The sequence below is a fragment of the Sceloporus occidentalis genome, unplaced genomic scaffold (assembly GCF_023333645.1).
Source record: "Sceloporus occidentalis isolate IW3139 unplaced genomic scaffold, rSceOcc1.0.p SCAF_26, whole genome shotgun sequence".
Classification (NCBI taxonomy): domain Eukaryota; kingdom Metazoa; phylum Chordata; class Lepidosauria; order Squamata; family Phrynosomatidae; genus Sceloporus; species Sceloporus occidentalis.
Genome location: NW_028317006.1, coordinates 5,852,313 through 5,874,278, shown reverse-complemented (window position 1 = coordinate 5,874,278; position 21,966 = coordinate 5,852,313). Strand labels below are relative to the sequence as shown.

At 40.6% G+C, this 21,966-nt stretch overlaps 1 protein-coding gene across 1 annotated transcript in view; it reads right to left on the bottom strand.

The window, feature by feature from the left end:
• Nucleotides 1-7,863: 7,863 nt before the first annotated feature.
• LOC149300038 (myocyte-specific enhancer factor 2A homolog) overlaps nucleotides 7,864-21,966 on the bottom strand; it is a 29,848-nt gene continuing 15,745 nt past the window's right edge. Inside the window, 9 exon segments of the mRNA XM_089485461.1 lie at nucleotides 7,864-8,194; nucleotides 8,384-8,510; nucleotides 8,836-8,962; nucleotides 13,166-13,350; nucleotides 18,492-18,551; nucleotides 19,957-20,179; nucleotides 20,933-20,983; nucleotides 20,985-21,071; nucleotides 21,143-21,259. Of these exon segments, the coding sequence (XP_089341587.1) occupies nucleotides 7,864-8,194; nucleotides 8,384-8,510; nucleotides 8,836-8,962; nucleotides 13,166-13,350; nucleotides 18,492-18,551; nucleotides 19,957-20,179; nucleotides 20,933-20,983; nucleotides 20,985-21,071; nucleotides 21,143-21,259 (1,308 nt within the window).

Here is a 21,966-nt window from a genome sequence, read left to right as displayed (position 1 = left end):
TGTCATTATGGACTTGATTTACATGCAGCCTTGTTGCATTACACTTTTTATCAGTTGACATGTTTCATTTAATAATGTTGTGTGTTTGTATTGGTGTGTAACATGATCTACAAACTGTTACCACTCCTAGATTTGTATGATCACAATGATATGACCTCTCTGAATGAAAGCATCATTTATAAATGTAAATGCCCCTATGCTTAAATAGTATTTTGTATCAGCACTAGCGGTTGTGTAGCCGCTGTAGGCCGTTTCACCGTCAAAGTGAATGATGTGGTGCTAAAGTGCTGCAGTTTACAGAGTTTTTTTCTAAACTATTTAACTCTTTGTGCCATGTAAATTTTACATTTTTTTAAAGAAACCTTTACTGTGTTAACGGAAAAAGAACATTCCAGGAATATCCAGTTTACACATTTTTGGGGTTCTAATCCAGTTTATCACGATGTATTTGGTTGTATTATAACTTTGACAAGATATTATAAAGTTTACTTTTACACAGACTGGTTCAGGAATTTCCAATTAAGTTAATGTATAATGTAATATTATTTGTATAACTACTTTCTTCTGTGAAGGAAAATTAGTATTTGTAAATTGCTGCCAACACTAAAGAAATAAAGTGTCTTTCTGTTGAATAAAATTACACCGTTTCTGCATTGTTTTTTTTTTATGTATATATTCATTGGAAGTACACCTCCCCTTTTTTTTTTTTAATGACCTTTCGTTTTTCAGGTTATAAGCCTAGTCATGGATAGCCCCCCCCCCCCCCCATTTGCTTTTTGAAAGTTTTTATTTTTCCAGTTGCCATGTTCTGTTGGAATATGAGAAGCGGCCAACAATAGCCTTATAAGAATCCATAAATAAACAATGGGATAATGAGAAATTCCACACTGGTCAACTGTTATCTTGCTCAAACAGACCATTTTTGATTAATCGGATGTTGTACCATTTACTTTAACTTATGATGGATAATAGTGTTTGGTCACTAAAGGGACAGTCGTATTTTAAACTGTTTTACGTCAATACTGAGATTCGGCTGCAGGAGGACCTTGGCTGGCTCTATAGTTTCAAAAGTTAGCTTTTTTTAAAGTCTCCTTACTTACAGCCCTTGGTTCTGGAGAAGGAATGGTAGAATAAGTGGGGGAATTAAAATCCAACTTTCCTGCCAACTCTCCCTTTAGTAAATAAATCCTCGTTGGAGGTTTGTGGAAAGGTTCATCGGTCTTCCAAAGCTCTTCATATGATCACAGGTAATCTGTGTGTACAGGGTCAACGTAAAGTAATGTAATCTCCCCACTAAATCATCTACACATGCGCAATCATGCCTAGTCATAGATATTTAACACTTCCAGCAGTCCCACCTGCCCCTAACCTTCTTATAGTTGTGGTTTAAACAGTTTCTCTCATCCATTTGGAAGCTTCAAGGATCAGCAGCCATAGGATTAAGACTCTTGGGTTCCAGCAGATGACACAATATTTAAAGAACTGATAACACACGCGTCACATAAAAAAACGACTAGGTGTTTCACATTAAATACACGCAGCTTAAGTAAAAGGGGCAGAGATGGACCTCAAACGTTGAACGAGCCCTGTGCAGTTGCCCCATGGAAAATGTTGTCCTGCCAAAATTTACCGTTTGTGTCAACGCAGCCTTAGCTAGGAGCTCTGGGTGTCACAACACGCTTTAAAGATGACAGAGGACAAGGACGGGTTCACATAAAAGCCATTATATTTACTTTTGTGACTGCAGGATACAAATATTTTACAATCTCTATTATTTCCTTCACCATTGAACAAAGAAACACAAAAATATCGGTTACATCATAAAGATAAAATAACAGGGAGAAATTCTGCTTAGATCTATTTTTTTAAATTCACCTTTGTGCAATTTTGTTTTGTGGCAATCGCGACAAAGTCCAGCTTTTATCGCCAAGTTGTTAGTGGCCAAATTAGTGGCCAAATTACAATTTAAAACTCCAGTCATCGAAAGCATTACAACTAGTACTTATGTAACGCCCTTCTCCCACTGGGACCCAAACCACACGGCAGCCGAATAACGGATGTTATTACCCAAGCAACGGTACTCATTTATCGACATCAGAAGAATGAAGGGCCGAGAACACCCAGCCAGGATTTGAGCCTGCCACCCTGAGGTTTGAATGGGTACTGCAATCAGGGCAATTACCAACTTGTGTGAATCCTGGCATGAAACATCTTTTACTACAACCAGTGTAAGGATTCTGCCTTTTAACTGTTTCTTGGACAATGCAACACCAGCAAATGTCATGTCCGAGCATGTATATTTAGGTCAACACAGGCTTAGCATGATGAGAGTAATACCATGCAACACGTTGCCTATCCTCCATGGTTTCTAAGTATTCTGTATTACGTTTAGCATTGCCTTTGCTTCATTAAGGTTCCATGTTTACTTTTTATTTCTTGTGTGCAGATATGGATAATGGTACATTTTTATTTTTTTTAAAGTTTAACAAATATCACAAGTTTTTTTTTACAATGATTAAACCACTGTTTTTGAGGGTAGATGACCTAGGATCACGAATAAAGAATGTAAATGCATTGCATATATTTTTTTTTCTGGCACTAAAAGGTTTAAGAGGTTACATCTAGTTAATTACACAAATTCTTTTCTTGACCGGACAGCTCACTTGCACTTCTATTCATTGGTGGTGATTTATTTTGCTAGATAGGCGCACAGATGAAAAGTAGAAAAAAGTTTGCCTTCTAGAAACGTGGTTCTCTAAGGATTTTTTCTTCTTCGATGGCTGCCTATAGGTGAACAATTTTGTTGATTAAAACAGACACTCCGGCCACCATATGCTCTTTCAGTCAGCCTTTCTTGCCATCAATAGCCTTTGATCATGAATTCTGAGCATTGAACCCAAAACGCTCTTGTAAAAGGTTCACTTTAGAGACGTTGTAGAAGCTCAAGCCAGCCTGGGGTTATCTACATAATATAATTCTTTCTACGTTCATTTTTTTCTACGGCCCTTAGATGCTTCTACGCCTTCAGTGATCTTTGGAGGAGGGGGGTGTATTTTGTTCTCCATCTGGGACACTACTGATAAGGTAAATTACATTACCTGCCTCACTTCCGACAAACATATCCGGTACATTTCTAATATAACAAAATTTCTCATGTAACAAAAGCTACTTCGTGTTCTGAGATAATAGAAGTTGTATACTTAAGAATTAGGAATCTCAAATTTAAATGACCAAAAAAACAAATAAATAAAAAGATCACATCACGTATGCTGTACGTATAACAACAGCATAATAGTTGCTATGCATGGTTCCTCTCCTGGATTTAATCCTCCGGTGCCTCCTTATAGCAAAGCGAAAACACCCTTTTAAAATAAAAACAATACAAAAAATGGTAACATAGTCATTTAGGCTCAACGCTTCTACATATCCTTCCTGCTTTTTATCCAAAAGAAGGCAAATCCATTTAGTTATTTAATAAATTAAAGTCAGTCAGTGCTTCCAACTCCGATCAACGAAGAGTAATGAGCAGCGTGAGAAAACTGCTAGATTAATGCTCTCCGGATCGGTTTCAAACAGAAAAACAGTTTAGGTAAATATTTAAAAAGTAAGTTTTTTTTTTTTACACAAAGGGATCATCTGCATAGGAGCTGGAATACAGTCAGCACAGCCATTTTCTTAAGGCACGCAAGAGAATAGACGGCAAAGGGGAATGCCACTATGTATACGACTCTCACTCTTATTGTGAGATACCCTCATACAAATAATATCCAGTCTCCACAATGCCTAGCAAAGTGACAAAAACAGCAACCTGTTCAATAAGAACGCAGCAATAATAAGAAATCAGCACGTGTGTTATTTTTAATTGCGGTGTACATGGAAAGCAGAGCTGAAAACGTTCCATCTCATTTTTCTGTAGGCGAATCAAAAGATTTGTAAAGCACCAACCTTTAAACTTGCAACCTACAACGCCTCTTATTCAAACCGCTTAATTGGATAACCGATGAGCAATTTGCTAATTAGAAACAGGCTTTAGAGAGCTTTACTCTGTGCCATGAAACCTAATGTGACAATTCAAGCCCCACAAGCAATTAAAATTACTATTCCATGCAGTCTCTTGAGAGCTGGGTGCTGAAGGAAGCGCTGGAAGTAACATCCCGGCGTCCCCGCGCTGCACATATACAGTACGTCCCATTCAGCTTCTAGAGTCTATTATGATCACATATAGAACATTTGAGAGGATATCTGCTGTGCTACGTATACTACAGAACTCCAGCTCACTCATTCTCAGTGTCCGTTGAGATGCTTACACAACCCAGAGAAGGGATAAGCGAGCAACGCTTTTGGTGTTAGTGCAAGCCAGGCCAGAGCTTGGGCTTCTAATCATCTAACATAGCTTCAAGCTGGTCACTAGTATAGCGCTACCACTCGAAACCCCCAAAGGGTTCTCGCTTGACTCACTTCTTATAGGCTACATGAAGCAGACAGTACATGCATCTACCTGCATTGGGCTAAAAATTGAAAGGAAAGGTGGAGATTAAGAGAAATGGGCTTTAAATTCATCATCCCACAACAAATTCACACAACACCAATGAGGACATAATTTCACTAGGTGCTAAATGGCTGGTGATGAAGGAAATCTAAAATGATACAAAAGTACTCCCCAAAAGTTCTACAAATGAGTCATTCCTTCTTTTTAGGGTATTGTCTTCCTCTTAGAAATGTAAAAGGCCTTTATGAACGACCAAGGAACCAACATCTGACCAAAGGTCCCTGAAAATACAACTAGCCATAAGTGGACAGTAAGGCTGATGCATATCAATCTCAATGCCCCAAAATTCCCACACCAAAGGGCACAAGTTCCCAGATTAAGAAACATTCTGCCAGTTACCTGCACCTACATAGAATGGGTGAAATGGGTTTTTTTATGTACATTTAACAGATACGGTTTTCATTTTATGATGGCCATAAAGAACACATACTAATTTTATAATGCACACTTTAAAGGCAGCCAAACTATTTGACTTGTTAATAGTTTTCACGGCCTTAAGTTTTTCTAGCCTCTGAAGGAATCGCTTCTTTTTCTGATCTAGACATTGCTAGAAGGTATTCTTCTATGGACGGAAGTATGAAATACCAGAGTTTTAATCATAGCAGCTTTAACAAAAAATTAGCAGAAGCCTACTGAATAAATCTAGCCGAAGCTTAAAATGAGCAAAATGAATTTTTTTTGTTATATCCATCAACCATCCCCAAGACATTAAAAAGAAAAACCTGCATTATTACAAAAAGGTTGTGAGGCAGCAATAGAAAAGAACTTAGGAGTATGTGTGTATTAAGAGCAGGTGATTGGTCAGGGAGACTTATTTCAATGATCACATATTTGTATGGTGTATATATATATTTTAGATTAATACATTTTGGACTTTGCAGGGTCCTAAGTCCTTCTTATCCGACATACTCTGTCCTATTATGGTTTCCCCGTTCTGTTTAGCAGTAAAACTTGTCACTGAACTAACGACCCAATCAAAACAATAAAAAAAATGAGCCTATGCGCCTTGTGAAATACCCAGAACCGAGACAATGGCCCAATGGAACTATCGATGCATGTGTGAGGCTCATTCGGAATCTGGAGGAGCGGATAAATGCATTTTGGGTCCAATTGTAACACTATAGTGCAAATGGGCAAAAAGGCATACAAGGTGACCAAGATGAGCATTAAAAGGTGTACAGAGGCACCTATTGTAGTAGCCAAATTGTCTTAAGTTCAATACATGTTTTGCATGACTAGTGGACAGCGTAAGACATAAGCCGAGATGCATATCTGTCATGGGTTCCAGAAACATTAAACTGCTTGGGACCTGGTGTATTAGAATGGATGATCACCATTCTAAAAGGAACCGTTACCAGTCAGACCAGGGAAGAGATCTGAATACAAAGCAGATCAGAATTCTTAAACAAAGCCTGGGGACACCATGTAATTATGTAATAAAAGGAGCTTCCACATAGCTGCCTACATTTTTTGTCCTGGCCCCTCGAGGCTAAACATGGACACATGATGTAAGCCCTTATACTTAGAATTTTCCAAAAGACTATGGAAGGCACACTTTAGAGCATTGAAAGTAAAATGTCATGTTGTCGAGGACAGGAATCCCAGGGGACTCTCTCCAGAAATCACAGCCCAATCTTCAACCCACATATACCTTCCTCTTTCGCAGAAAAAAACATTACAATTATCCTCAGTTTTGGTTGATGCTTACAAACCCCTCTGCAGGGTAGTGAGAGTGATTTCCATTTATCAGTAGGTTGTGGCATTTGTTTTTGTCACTTTGCTTTCTACACCATTATACATCATTGTTAGGACAACAGAAGCAAATCACTTTAGGAATCTCTCCCAAACGAATAATAAGAATAAAATGCTGTGTATTAACAGTACTAGCAATAAATACCCGAGACCGAGGACAGCATTTATGACCGTTTCACATATTACTCACGGTATACTTTTCTACTATTTTTGTGAAGGATGTATCGCCTTTATAAGTTAGAGTTGGCAACATCCACAAAAACATATATATTTTAGTTTGGTGAACGCACGACACAGCAGTACTTACATCATACGGTGAGATATTCAAGATATACACAATGTTTGGCTCAAAGTTTAATTTACACATACAATAATAATTACCATGGCTTATTTTATAATTTTCATTTGCAAGTGTATTTTCTTTCACTTTTTTTGCTTTATTTTGTTGTTTTGTTTTTTTTTTAACTGTGAAAGAAAAAAAAAAAAAAAGAAAAAATCAGGAAATGACAAGATAAATCTATAGTCTACAAAAAAGCTCAAAGGTACAGCTTTGGTTTATATAAATAATTCATTGCAGAACGTGTTCAAAAGTATATAACTTTTTATATATATATATATATATATATATAGTCATTAATTCATAAGGATATTGTTTTACCATGATATAAAATATACACAAGCTAAAATCAGTTCTCTGTTTCTTCCAAGGTCTGAATGTAAAAAGAAATGTTCTTAAACATACTCCAATTATAACTTAATATATTATTTTTTTATGCCTTCACTCTAGGCTTATAGAATGTTATATTTTAAAATTTGTAATATATGTAAATTCTCATGCTTTTCCTCGGTTTTGAAAATCACACTTTCGAAGTCTAATCTCACTTCTCTGTCCTGATACATCTTTATTACACGTGCAAAAATAGATTATGTGGCATCAGCCCTTTGTGTACTCCTTTTGTAAGAGGGATCTGTGTGTTGTTGTGTTTGGTATAATGTTATAGTGTACAGTATTGCTTTCCTAGATTCCCGCTTTTTCTATACCTTCTGTAAAAAGCAAAATCTCGCACCAATCAGCTTACAGAGAGACCAACAGCATTCTGCAATGCAAACTCCTCTGGCAGTGAAAGTGTTAAGACCATTAGGAAGTGGGAGATAGGGAGTGGGAAGGAGGGTCTCAAGACACTTGAGTGTGCACTATAATACCTGCAGCTTGTGAACTTTCCACTGCCTGTCAACCACCCTCCCCAAAAAAGCATCCTTGCTATTGTTGTCTCAACAACAGGAAAACACAGATGCGAAATGCGTTTCATTTCTCCAAAAGGGTATTAAAAGTCCACATAAGTGCCACATCACAGAGGACAAAGTCTGTGTACAGTCATTTCAGCAGGTACCTGATTGAAGTGTGTATTACACAAGAGCACATACACACACACACACGCAACCAACGGACTTGTGTGTGTGAGCCATATCTATATACTTATATATAATATATAAGGGTTCTGCATCCTTTTTAATGTTTCAGACGCTGGGGACTCCTTGCCAGAAGTGGCACCGGGAAGGACTTATGTCACCCAAGCATCCATTCGCATGCGTTTCATTGAGGGGCTGTCCCTGTCTTCATTGTTGGGGTTTCTTCCCAGACCAACAGGCGAATGGAATTCATTCCTGACATCCTCTCGGTCGCTTCCATCGTACGAACTGCTGGAGCTGCTTAAGCTGTCGACGGGCGATCGCCCCATTTCGGGGCGAGGCTGGTGTTGATGCAGTTGCTGAGGAGGGAATCCAGAAGGTGTGACTCTGTCACGGGGAGGTGATATCGGCTCAGACTTTATGTTGATGTTTTGGTTGGTACTTATAGATAAGCTTGAACCCTGAGATAAGTGCCCACCAGCCCTGTGGAAAGAAGAGAAACTGCATTACTTCAAAGTCAACGAGTTAGTGGTTGATGCAATGCATGCACATCCAAATTTCATAATGTTTGGTTATGTCACTTACACAAAGTCAAATTATATAAAAATGAAATTATATCACAAGAGAGATGGCCCCGAGTGGCATGTGTGGGAACAGACATTGTATACTTACATGAGAGAGCTGAGGGTTGCTTGTCCTAGTTGATGCTGCTGCCATGCAGACACTTGCCCCAGAGGCAGGATTCCAGGGGAGTTAAACCCCTGGAGAACAGACAGCTCCGCACTGGTCAGGGGGTATTCTGTAGGCACACACAGAAACAATTATAGGAATTGTTCTACCAGAGAAGAGATCCTCTAAATGCTGTGTATTGTTTGTTCTCAAAGCGTAAGTGGAAGGTATTAAGAAGTACTGGAGTTAATCTGACAGGACAGCCCTTATACCACATTCATCAACAACTGTGTTTATTGCGGTGTACATGAACAACAAACCCCCAATAAAGCACATGGCTGCAATTAACCCCCTGCTGATTGGACCGTTCTTGATGGGAACAATTATTATTCCAAAACCACTTTTGTACATAGCACACGGTCTAACCTGGGGAGGGTGTCTGAGGGAAGCCTTACCCGTGTTGTAGGCAGTCGGCATTGCAGAGTAGACCAGACCCTGTGAAGCCAAACTGGGTGTTGTCACAGAAACAACCGGAGTAGCAAGAGGCTGCGCAGACTGAGAGCTGCCTATCCTTTGTGAGTTCTGTGAAAAGAATGAAGGAGATGAGAGGCTTCCTCACAGAATTAAATTAACAGCCTCATTCAGAATGCCTAAATACGAGACAAAGGAAAATCATGTTCCTGAAATTCATAAAACACAAAGAAGGCAACTTAATTGCTCTACATCCTTATTCATGGCTGATCACATCACATATTTGTTCGATTTAAGTGGAGATAATTAATGAAAAGGATTTTTTTACGTAATTTCCTTCTTTCACCACTGGAGGGCACTCTTGTTTAGCTGAAAACTTGTTAAAGCCTCCAAGCTGGCAAACATCAAAGCGTTAAATTCATTTCAGCATTCAGCTACAGGGGTTGGGGCACTCAGCTCCTGATTTACTTTAACATTTATAATAAATTGGGAAGATCTGAATCCTTATCCATGCCAATGTTTATTGGCATAACAGAAATCAAGCGCTACAAACCACATGAATGATGAGCATTGGGTATTGTGGAAGCTGAAATCGCAGGTTGGGTTGTAGGCTGTTGAGCTGTGCAGCACACGGTGGGTACAGGGGGCTAGGGTTGGAATGCCAGCGGTGCGGTAAGGGCCTCTGGTCCCTTCCACTAACATATATCCCGCCAACAGGATGGTGAGAGGGGAAAGATGGACGCCACTGACTGTTGAAGCATTGGGCTTTATGTTTACCGGAACCATGTTTCCCTACAAGGGTCTGAATTTGGTCAGTGCTTTCAATTTAAAAGTGCTTTTAAAATAAGTTACCTTGATAGCCAAGACACAGAAATTAACAGTGTAAGAAAGGCATCTGAATTACACCGAAATGTCAGAAGAGACATAGTTTAGATAATATTCAAACACTGCTCTTAATGCAGGCTTCATTATGCTATACTGTCCCTTTAACAACATTTGAGTGGTTTGGAAAATGCCCCTGGAGAGTGGTGCCTCCCTCGCGCTGTTGTTTTGGAAAAGCCATCATTGTAAGGTACAGTAGGGCACATGTAGAAATGTCATTTGACAGCAGATAACCATTTGGGTCATCTAGTCTGCCTATCTTGTTATGCTGTACAAAAACTCTATAGTCTTGCCTTATGTCCAGTCCTATGCATGTTTAAACTACCACGTTGTAAAAACTGCTGCCACTTTTGCTGGACGACTATTCCACTTATCTACCATCGCCTCAGTAAAGTAAAACTTCTTTACATTCCATCAAGCCCCCAGCACTTTAGTTTTAGACCAAACTTTGAAGGCAGATATGACCCATTCAGCACACCCTAAATAGAACACCCCACCCACTGTATTTGTTCTAGAACAGGTTGTACTCGCATGCATACACATTTAACCACAACAACATATAGTAGGTGATCTTTATTCTATAAAGATATTCACACGTCAAACCATGCATCACATCACACTAGGACTAGACCACTTTGCCATGCAGCATGCACCTTATGAAATGCTGCTAAAAAAAATGTAATCTAAAGAATGCGAGGAGCAGGGAGTAAGAGTGTTTAAACACTACGATAATTTCTAAGGGGCCGGGCACTGTATAGCTGATGAGCATTTATCTGTGGGCTGGGGCTCTCTGCACTCAGCAGGCTGGAGTCTTTAACTTCCTGTGAAGGATGAGATCATTCCCTGCATCGTCAAGAAGTGACCTCACCAAGGATGATGTAACCTCACTGAAAGAAATCAAAACACTACTGCACTTCTTCAGAGCTACGGATACTCAGGCCTAATGTAAAGTACAATGTGAGACGGAGCGAGATGTGTGACTATGGAAAGTGACCGGAATAGTTTAAAGCCCCCTCCTGTAAATGTTCCCTTTAAAGATAAAAAGCTCATCTGGGTTTACAATGTTGTTTCTATTCTAGGCATTGTCCAGTTTTTTTTATAGCTTTAGAAGATTTTAAAGGGAACATTCCCACTAATGTTATGTGATCTTTTCCATGCACGCACTTAACTTACCAAGTCTAATTCATCCTCTTCTGTCTGTACATAAACGAGGGAAAGCACAGATAAGGAAATATATATATATTTTTATATATATATATATATATATATATATATATATATATATATATATATATTAAAATTTGTGAAAGCCCTATTTTAAAAATGGAAATGAATTCCTCAGCTACACGTTTCCCTTTCACATTGGTTATTAGCAGTAAATAGCATGAACACGCTCTTTAAAACCAGTCAGCAAGATATCTTCCACCACCATTATAAATACAGACGCTGGGAGGTGACACCTAAACTTCAAATGGGTAATTTCACCCTAAAATTTAATTAAGAAAAAAAATTGCTGTTGACGTTTTCTCGCCTTCTTTTTCCCCCCCAAACACTTGCAGATGCATACAAGACAGCTGCCAAAAAAAGAGAGGCAGTGGCTTGAAGTGGAGGAATAACATTATGAGGAGGAATAATCCATCATCTCTGCCCTCTTGTTATTCACATAAATTGGGTTTTTTAACACATATATCTTGACTAATTTAACAGAGTTGGGATTGCACAATTACAAGGTACATCACAAGAAAGCTGGTTCCGGTGACATACCTGGTACATTGTGGGTTAAAAATCAGCACTGCATCACCAGAGTTGCGGGGGGGGGGCCACGAAGTCTCCTCTATCACTGGCTTTTAGCAACACATTTTAAAAACTGATTTAGTTAAATGGAGGACTGTACGGGACTTTTTTTTAATCCCGCTGATTTTGACATTACCGCCGGCTCCCCCAACATGTGTGTTATACTCAAGCCCACTCCCGCCACATATGTGTCCGCTCCTGCCACATGTGTCCAATTCCCGCCGGCTCCCGCCACTTGTCCAATCCCGCCCACCCCTTACCTGAACTGCAGATTTCCTGCGCAGTCCCGCAAGGCTGCCTTCGCGTTGCTCCCTCACAGCATCTCTTCTCTTGCCCAGGAACCCAGCGGAGTCACGGGAAGGGACGTAAAATCACGTGACTCTGCTGGGTTCCTGGGCGGAACGAGAGAAGAGATGCTGTGAGGGAGCAATGCGAAGGCAGCCTTGCGGAACTGCGCGGGATTACCGGGACCCGCAGGTACAGTGTCTGACCGCCCGCACCCGCATCCCGATGCAGTCCTCTACTCTGTACTTCCTTCTGTAAATTTCACCCTTTTCAATTATATTCCTGTTAAATTTTGTTATATCTATAAATATGGCTTCAAAGAAAAGCCCTACTTGTCCTGAAAATATATATATTTTAAACACGCACGCACACTATATGGACAGAAGTATTGGGACATCTGAAATTGCATTCTAAAAATGAAAGACATTAATATGTAGTTGTCCCTCCTTTTCAGCTATATCAGCTTCTGCTCTTCTGGGAAGGCTTTCCACAAGATTTTGGAGCATTTCTGTGGGATTTTTGCCCATTCATCCAGTAGAGCATTTGTCAGGTCAGGCACTGATGTTGGTATGCAGAAGGGGATATACCAAGACATTTTGGACAGTGCTATGCATCCAACAGTTTGGGGAAGGACCTTTCCTGTTCCAGCATGACTGTGCCCCAGCGCACAAAGCAAGGTCCATAAACACATGGCCGGATGAGTCTGGTGTGGAAGAATTTGACCGGCCGCACAGAGCTCTGACCTCAACCTCATCGGACACCTTTGGTATGAACTGGAATGGAGATTGAGAGCCGGGCCTTCTGATCCAACATCAGTGCCTGACCTCACAAATGCTCTACTGGATGAATGGGCAACAAACCCCCAAAGAAACTGCTCTAGCTCTGCAGGTGTAAAACAGCTCAGGCCCTTAGAGGGTTAATCTGTAGACACCATTACACTGGTTACCTTGGTTTATGGATCTGTAAAATATGTCTGGGAGAAGTGACAGATCCAATCTTGTCTGGTTGGGATTTTGTAGCACACATAGAAGCCAGATCTGCACACCAAGCTGTCTCACAAAATCATCACTAAGCTTCGAGTCGACAAACCTGTAAGATCATAATTCCCTCCAGGTACGGAGAGAGTAAGCTTCACAAACTATAGTGTTTTAACAATCGATGTTATATATGCCATTTACTACTCGTATTAATTCCGCCTACTCAATCATTAAATCACTGAGTATTTATTAAAGTTTGCAGGTGTCTGTAAGTTATTAAACATACAAATTAATTTCGTCATTCTATGGGCCCAAAGCATTTTCACGGAGAGTCAGTCGCTTATTCCACACAATGTTTGAACAAAGGGTAACTCACCAGAGGCGGCATCATGCCTTTACTAGATGGGGGGATGACAACACGCAGGTCTGGCTTCCGGCTGTTCATTCCTAGGTTGCCTCCTGGGGGAGGGGGGGACTTGGTAGGCATGACTTTTCCCAGTCCGTTACCACCTGCTGGTCCTAAAAGACTTGGAGAAGCTCGAGGATTCACAAACCCATTCCCTGCAATGAAAAATAATTATATTCATAATTCATATCTATTTGCCCAATACCAATAAAACACAATCTTCAGGCAACGGAAACAGGTTTCAGGTGGTATCGCGGAAAAGGAAAGTAAGTTTTATCTCTCGCTACTAAAGTTTCAGGCACTACCCTCCAAAAAATAAAAAAAACTACTTTAGCCACGCGGGGCCGGCTCACAGACCTGCTCCTCGGCCCGCACCCAACCCAGTCATTTCCTGTTGTTTGTGTGGCCTCGAACGAGTTGTCTGCTAGGAACTTTACATGTTCTTCACAATGCTGTCACCGACGGCCCGTCTTGTGGCAATGCTCGGAGATTAATCCGGCTTTAGCAGAGTACATATCGTTTCATGTTCAATTCAACGCTCATGTCCGCTGTTAATGTTTGACTGAGCCTCATTCTGCTGCCATGACACATGGCAATCATCCAAGACACCTCCTGCCAGTCCTCGGTGTACATTACTGCCATACACAGATCTGCGGCCTCCATCGAAATCTGATTTCTAAGCAGTAACAAAAAGTCTCCGGCCCCTTCCAAATGTCATTAACCCAATTAAACAGAGCCACGAGAAAGGATACAGAGCTGCGAAATATTCAATAACTATGGCATCGTTCGTATACACAGCACAAAAAACCTACTAAAATAAAGTTAGTCCCACAGAATCCCACCTGAGCATACAAGCGCAAGCCCCCAATGCATGTGTTGTAGTGACTCTGAATAGGTAATGATTCTGAAATGCAGACAAGGCACGTTCCCATGATAAGAGCATGGGATGACTGCCCAGGCCAAGCCGGCAGATGGTCTTAAGCGTAGACTGCCTGGATCTGCTCTATGTAGCTGTATATATGACGACGCGGGGGAGACACTGGGGTCGCAGTTAAGGGACTCTAAGCACAATGGCAGCAAACAGGCCCCCCCAGAGGGGTTCATCAGATACATGCCCTGAAGTCAGCAGGAAGAGCTTAAAACAAATAGAAGCACTTTGGCCATAATAACCGCGCAAGAATATGATTTCATCTCTTGCCTTTTAATGGTACAGAGAGAAAAAGAATAAAATCGATGTAGGTCACATTTCCATCTGAAACAAGAGAAGAGCAGCGCTGCCAATAATAATTCTCTTATTACTGTAGGGGGAGAACACAACCCTCACATCATCAAATATTTATCATGGTAATGTTCCAAAAATGTGGAAAGAGTCAGCATGAAACCTCAATTTAGCAGTAAAGGACTGATTAATTCAGCAAGCCCCTCCATCCCAAACCAATGGGCCAGGCTGAGAATAGAGGACACTTGTCAGAGTAGCAATATTTATTTAACCCCTTCGTGACAAAGGCTGATTTTACTTTTTGTACCCTTCGTGACAATGGCCGTTTTAACATTTCTGCGCTGCTCGTGTTTAGTTGTAATTTTCTTCTTTCCCGTTTACTGAACCCACACACATTAGATATTGTTTTTTTCAGGACAAGAAGGGCTTTCTTTAGATGACATTGTTTTGATTGTATCATATTATTTACTACTAAAAAAAGTATAAAATATGGTGAAAAATTTTGAAAAAAATGACTGTTTCTAACTTTTAGTTGAAAAATCTTTTACTCATCTATAAAAGGTAATGAAAAAACCTGCTAAATAGATTCTACTATTTGTCCTGAGTTTAGAAATACCCAATGTTTTTATGTTTTTTTGCTTTTTTCTACCCATTATGGGGCAATAAGTACAGGTAGCGTTTTGCTATTTCAAAGCCATTTTTTCCAAATCTGGTAATTCTTCCCCTCATGTGCCATTTCGGGTATCTTTGAACCCGGCCAATGCAATTTACCCCATCAAATCATATATTTTTGAAAACTAGACAGCCCAGGGTATTCCAAATGCTAGTATTTTAACTCTTTCCATGCACCATATCTACCACCAGTCTTTGTCAAACTTTGTGGTAGTCATTTTTTTGCATTTGTTTTTTCACACACATTTTACTTTAGGTATAAATAAACAGGTTCTGGTATATGTCACTATCACAAAACACCCCAATATGTGTTCAGCAACATCTCCTGAGTACAGCGATACCTCACATGAAGGATTTTGCCTGGCCGTTTGGGGGCAAAAGGGCCACATTTGGGGCATGCGCATTTTTCAATGTTGAACTTTGGCATTTGGGGATCCACTGCCCATGCCCTATTTGGTACATCTTTGAGCCGGGCCATTTCAGTATGCCCAACAAACCCATATATTTTTCAAAACTAGACACCACAGGGTATTTTAAATGCTGGTATTTTAACTCTTTGCATGCACACATTTTACCACCAGCATGTTTTCAAAGTTTGCAGTAGTATTTTTGTGTGTGTATTTTTCCCACACACACCTACTTTATGTATGAATTTACAGCTCCTGATATATGCCGCTGTCACACGACACCCCATAATGTGTTCAGCAACATCTCCTGAGTGCAGTGATATCCCACATGCATGGGTGTGTCATTTTTGTGGGAACTAAAAGGCCACATTTGGTACGTGTGCATTTTTCTAATTGGAAATTAGATGTGTGGCCATCCTTCCCCCGGTGTTAATTGGGACGTTGTTGAACCTGGCCAATTCAATTTACCCCATCAAATCATACCTTTTTTAAAAGTAGACACCCCACGGGCATTTAATATGCCAGTATTTTAACTCTTTCCATGCGAGAATTGTTTTAAGCTAATATGCTAATTTTAGGACTTGCTCACAAAAATATATTTTTTATATATATATATTTGTTTTTTGTCTTTTTTAAAAAAAAAATTTAACATTTTTTTTCAACTTGGAGGTTCCCCTGATAGTGACATCAGTGGGAAATGATTTTTACATTTTACTAGTTTTTTACTATTTTTTTTCTAATTATTATAAATTTTATTTTATTTTTTTAATTTATTTTTACTAATCACACTGTGATTAGAAAGCTGGCTTCCATTGACTTGCATGGTGAATGCAGTACCTGTATTCAACCTGCAAGTGGAGCCAAAGTTCTCTAGATGGTCTGGACCGTCTAGCGAACTTTTAAAATTTGTTTGTTCCTGTTACAGGGCAGCGGCCATCTTGCTTGATGGCGAAGATCATCGGCAGCTGCGGCTGTGACCGCTCTCCGGAGCGGTCACAGCCCATCGAAAGGTAAGTGTTTGGTGTCGCTGGATGCCTCCTGATCGAGGCATTCCAGCGACACCATTTAAGTTTAGGAGGCGATCGTCGATCGCCTCCTAAACGCTTTTAATACGGGCGTCCGCCGCCATACAAAGTATGGCGGATGTTGACGCCCCGTGGAGGGGCCAGAGATGGCCCCTTCGTTCCGATAGCGGCGTTGCTGAATGCCTCGAGGTCGAGGCATTCAGCAACGTTTTTTGGGTGCAGAAAGCGAAAACAGATCGCTTTCTGCACCCGTTTAAAGACGTGCCGGTCCTGGCACGTCAATTGTCGTAAAGCACATGCTTTTCCGTGTCGTGCCAGGACCGGCAATTGTCGTTAAGGGGTTAAAAGAGGCAGACGTGCCCATTTATTTATTTATTTTTATTTTAAGCTGGTATCAAAGACATGCTGCCTTTCAGCCATGGCCGGCCTGGGCCGGGGGGCAATTGATTTTCAGGATTTACATCTTTAGGGTATAGGCATCCATTTAGGGTGACCTAGTTTCAGTACCACTGCAATGTCTGCAGTATGATACGTATATCCACTATTCTACAATGGCATATGTGCTTTAACATATTATGCTTTAACAGAAACTATCATTAAGCCGTGGATAAAAATGGATATTACCGTATTTGCTCGATTATAAGACGACCCTGATTATAAGACGACCCCCCAAATCTGATTAATAATTTAGGAAAAAAAGAAAAAGCCTGAATATAAGACGACCCCTATAGGAAAAAAGTTTTACCAGTAAATGTTAATTCATCTAAACTATTTTTTTTAAAATAAAAGCTATGATTGAGAAAAATATTTTGGTTTTATTTCTTTCTATTTTCCAACCTGCCCCCCAGTTATGCACATCTGCCCCAGAAATGCCTTATACCCCCTATATGCCACTGTGCCCCATGATATGCCTTTAAACCCTCTAAATGCCACTGTGCCCCATGATATGCCTTTTAACCCTATATGTCACTGTGCCCCATGATATGCCTTTTGACCCCCTATGTGCCACTCTGCCTCCATAAATGCCTTATACCCCTATATGCCACTGGCATTTAGAGGGTTAAAAGTCATAATATGGGGAAGAGTGGCATATAGGGAGGTTTAAGGCATTCAGGAGGCAGAGTGGCATATAGAGGGTTAAAAAGGCATTTCTGGAGGCAGAGTGGCATTAAGGGGGTTAAAAGGTATTTCACAGAGCACTCTGCTCCAGAAATGCCTTATGCCCCCCATTTAACACTCCCCCCCCCCCAAACTTACCGGTGCTTCTGACTTCCCTGTCATGTAGCCGGGGCAGGGAACTCTGATCTCTGACAGCCGGGGAAGGTCTGCGCGATGGACGCAGACAATCCCCGCTGCTAGCCACGCCTCCTTCCTGCTGCAGCGGAAGTTGTCTACGCGAATCGCCTAGACATCTACACGCTGCCCCAGCTACACACTGTGGACTCAGAGGTACCGGTAAGTGGGGCGGGCGGGGGAGACAGGAGGATCCAGGTCCCCTGCAGCTGCAGGGGATCTGGATCTTAGTCGTCTCATAGTCAGACCTATTTGAGGTCTGATTATAAGACGACCCCGATTATAAAAACCTCGTCTTATAATCGAGCAAATACGGTACTATTCTGGACTGCAAAGTTTGTGATAACCTTTAGTCATGTAGCTTTTACACTGTAAGGGCCCGTCTTCTTACCTCTGTGGATTTTGGCCCACTAAAAAGGTATCACAAACTTCTTAAGACTCTGTCCCCCAGCAAATCTTGTAAGTCCCCTGATAATGTACTGTTAGAAGTGCTGAAAATATCATGTATAATATTCTGCTGGCAACAATCAAGACGATAATTCTGGACACATATTTCTTTGCCATGCTTTGATAAAAGCTGGACAATCCACGAGTCCACTGTAGTAAAAATAAATTAGGTTTGGTGTACAGTTCCATGTACATAATTCCACAAAGAACGTAGAAGCTGCAGTTTCACTCACCCACTGGACTGCCACTGGCTCCATTTGGCACAGAAATGTCAGCCGTACCCAACATTACACCTGCAAAGAGAACATGGTAGATTTATCGCAACAGACTGCGATAAACGACAGGATTCTTATGTCCCTGCAATAATACCCATCATATAACATGACTCTGCAGAACTGTTAGGTTTTAATTAAATGCACATGCATGGGTTTATTAAATGTTTTTTGACAACAGACTCTCTGATTGCCAACTCTGTTCACAAGAGTGTCCTCAGGGTTATTCTAAGGCTTCTTAAATTCAGACATCTCAAGATAAATAGCGTTGCATGGATTTCGGCGATGGCCACCGAGCAGGGTATGTGTGTGGAGGTAGCGTGCAGACATTTTAGGGAGCATGATAACATTTATTTCAAAAAAAATAAAAAATAAAATAAAAAAAAAATTATATAAATAAAGGTGATGCTCCACAAAACATATGTAACAAATAATTTAAAACATTAAATATATTTAATATATTTAAAAAGTATTGATCAATACATTCAAATATTTGAAATATAATTAATCCATTTTTAGAATCATAAACCAATTCGTGAAAACATTTACTCATTCAAGATGAGGATACATTAAATTGTTGGTTAATCAAGTTAATAATTATTACATTGCTGAATAAATTAATTGGAGAAAAATCAATCCAATATTAGTTAAAGTTGATCAATTCATTATTAAACTTAAATAAAGCAACATGAATCTACCTGGAACGGAGCTCATTGAGGCTGTCATTTCTATTCTGTGTATCCCCCCTGCTGTTCAGTGTCTCGTGATGTGTGACCCCGTGCATAACACACCCGACAAGCATACTTCTGCTTCTCCTCTCCTCCTCCGCAGGTGCCACTAACTCTAGGCTCACCGCTGACACACACACACACACTCACAACGACACCGTACGCTAACACACACATACCAAACGTTCATACAGGCTAACACCACTCTTATACACGAGTACACACTATCCAACATATACTCGCACACACACACAGACTTATAATGTACATACACAGAATATACACAGCCACCGGACCACTGTCGGGGTCACGTAAAGCATTTTTGCAGACCCCTTTGGAAACATTGCGCTCCCCTGTAGCAAAGGAGGGAGACCCAGGATCTCAATGGCAGCCCTGGCCAGTGCTACCCACTTTTCCATCAAAACCCCGAGCGTCAGAAAGTGGTTTCTAGTCGCTATGGCGACCCAGTGCCCAGGTTTATAGGGCCTTGGTGTATGAATTTTTGGGCTACTACCCATAGAGCGACACAAATCGTGAGGTGTGTTTAAAGCATGGCCAATCAGAAAATTCAACCCCATTTATTCCAGTAATACCACAATAAGTAATCAGAATACCGTATCTACACAACTACATTAACGTGTTTGAGACAGGAACATATTGATTTCAGCAACATTACCATGCATCAAGGGCATAATTACCTGCATTTCCGGTACTAGAGGGTCTCTGGGGTATCCCCGGAGAGACAACATTTCGATGTAGTGTTGTCTGAGGTGGGGACAGCATGCTCCCCTCTGTTAATGAAGTGCTGGCTGCTAACGAAGCTGTAACCAGGGTGTTTGCTTGAGAACTGTAGGACAATGTGTTTGGGTTCGACACTGGGACGGTCACGGACATTGAAAAGCTTTGCTGGGGCAACGCAGGCTGAAATAAGAAGCATACTTTATTATTACCCACGAATGAGCTAAACAGTAACAAAACCGATTAATGTAGAGATCACTGCATGAGGGGCTTGCAGAACATTGCTTACTACTATGGTAAAACTGGGTCATTAGTGTCCCTTTTTGACAATCTAAGTCTATCGTCCTTTTAATGGAAAAACATATTGATATCACAAAATATATCACGATGTATACGCTTTTCTAAGTAGCATGCCCCGCTTATTATAATAAACAACTTATTACTCATGTAGCTATTGATCAGGGGTATCAGATGGGAAAGCATCATGGAAACTTTAAGATCAATACGATAGTCTAGTACATCGAACAGTCTAGGTTATAGAAAGGCAAATATATCGTGTATAAGCATTTTACCCTTCACTCATCCAGCAGGTCAACAGACAGCTGTGAGCCAGGATCACCGTTCTTTAAGAGACTAGAAGTTTTTATTGAATTCTATTCAAGCGTTTTAAGGGAACAGTAATGGTGTGGAGTTGTGTCATCACATATCATAACCGGGTTACATAAGCATTTTATTTTTCTATTAATGTACGCTAAGAAGTTTAAAAGAGGCTTTAAAAGGACATCCAGTCCTTATATTAAAACAGTAATAAATTAGTGTTTTATTAGGTTAAAGAGAACATCAGTACAGATGCCTTTGTTGGGGGGGGGGGCTTTGTAATATTTTATAATTATTGCAAATACAGCAACATCTCTCAAAAAATCCACACATACTCACTGAGATTTTATGATTGCGCATCATATTATCAAATTCCTCGTTTATTTTTTTTGTACTTTTCTTCGGTGTGAGGCGTGAGCACATAAGAGCCGTCTGGGTCTGGGCTGTCGCACCCTCGGTGTTCCTTCTTGTTCAGGGCCTACACAGTGAAGTTAATAAAGACGATCAACACATACAAGAAAGGGACGAAGGGTAAAAAAAAATACTTACAGGTCCTGGCTTGAAAATAAAACCATTATCTTCATTTAGTTTGCTGAATGTGTCCTCCTCAAAGTATCTCTCAGCATCTGGGCTCTCACAACCATCTAAGCCTTTCTTTCTCAGAGTCTGAAACACAATTGGAAAATTCACATGCACAGGGCACTAAGCTCACTGGAGGAAGCTCGGCCATTAGCCCGAGATGTCCTCTAATCCTTCAGCTTGGTAGACCCTATAAAATGCAAAAAAAGTTTTGAAGGTCACCTTCAATTGAGGAAAATCCTACCAGAGGTTAGCCCTTTATAACGCATAAAGAAATAGGGGAATTGAAACTCTACAACTCTTCCTAAATACCAAATCTCACTTTAATAAATGGGCCCCATTTGCCAAACCTTGCAGTAAAGGACCTAAAACACATTCCTTTCCTGAAACAGATTTCTCTTGAATCAGACAATCACACAGCCTTTTTTTGTGTCTAAATTTGAAACAGCAAACATTGATAACACGTACAGATACTCTAAAAGAAATATATCTGAGCAGGGTATTTATTGTAAAAATGAATACATGCAACAAGCCCCGTTTTGTTTCTTTACACACACGTGTCACATACGTGTCACATACGTGTCACATACACTGGGCTAGCAGAGGGAATTTCCACTTCAGCCCATTCAGCTTCCTCTCCGCCTGCACGGATTCATCCCCATCACAGGCCAGATAATATCCCATCGGTGGCCTCACCCAGACCGCATGTCGCCATACGGACGGCCACGAGCTTCCTTCCAGAACACAATGACCAGAGATCACAATACACTCAACTCCCACTCGGCAGAGAAAAG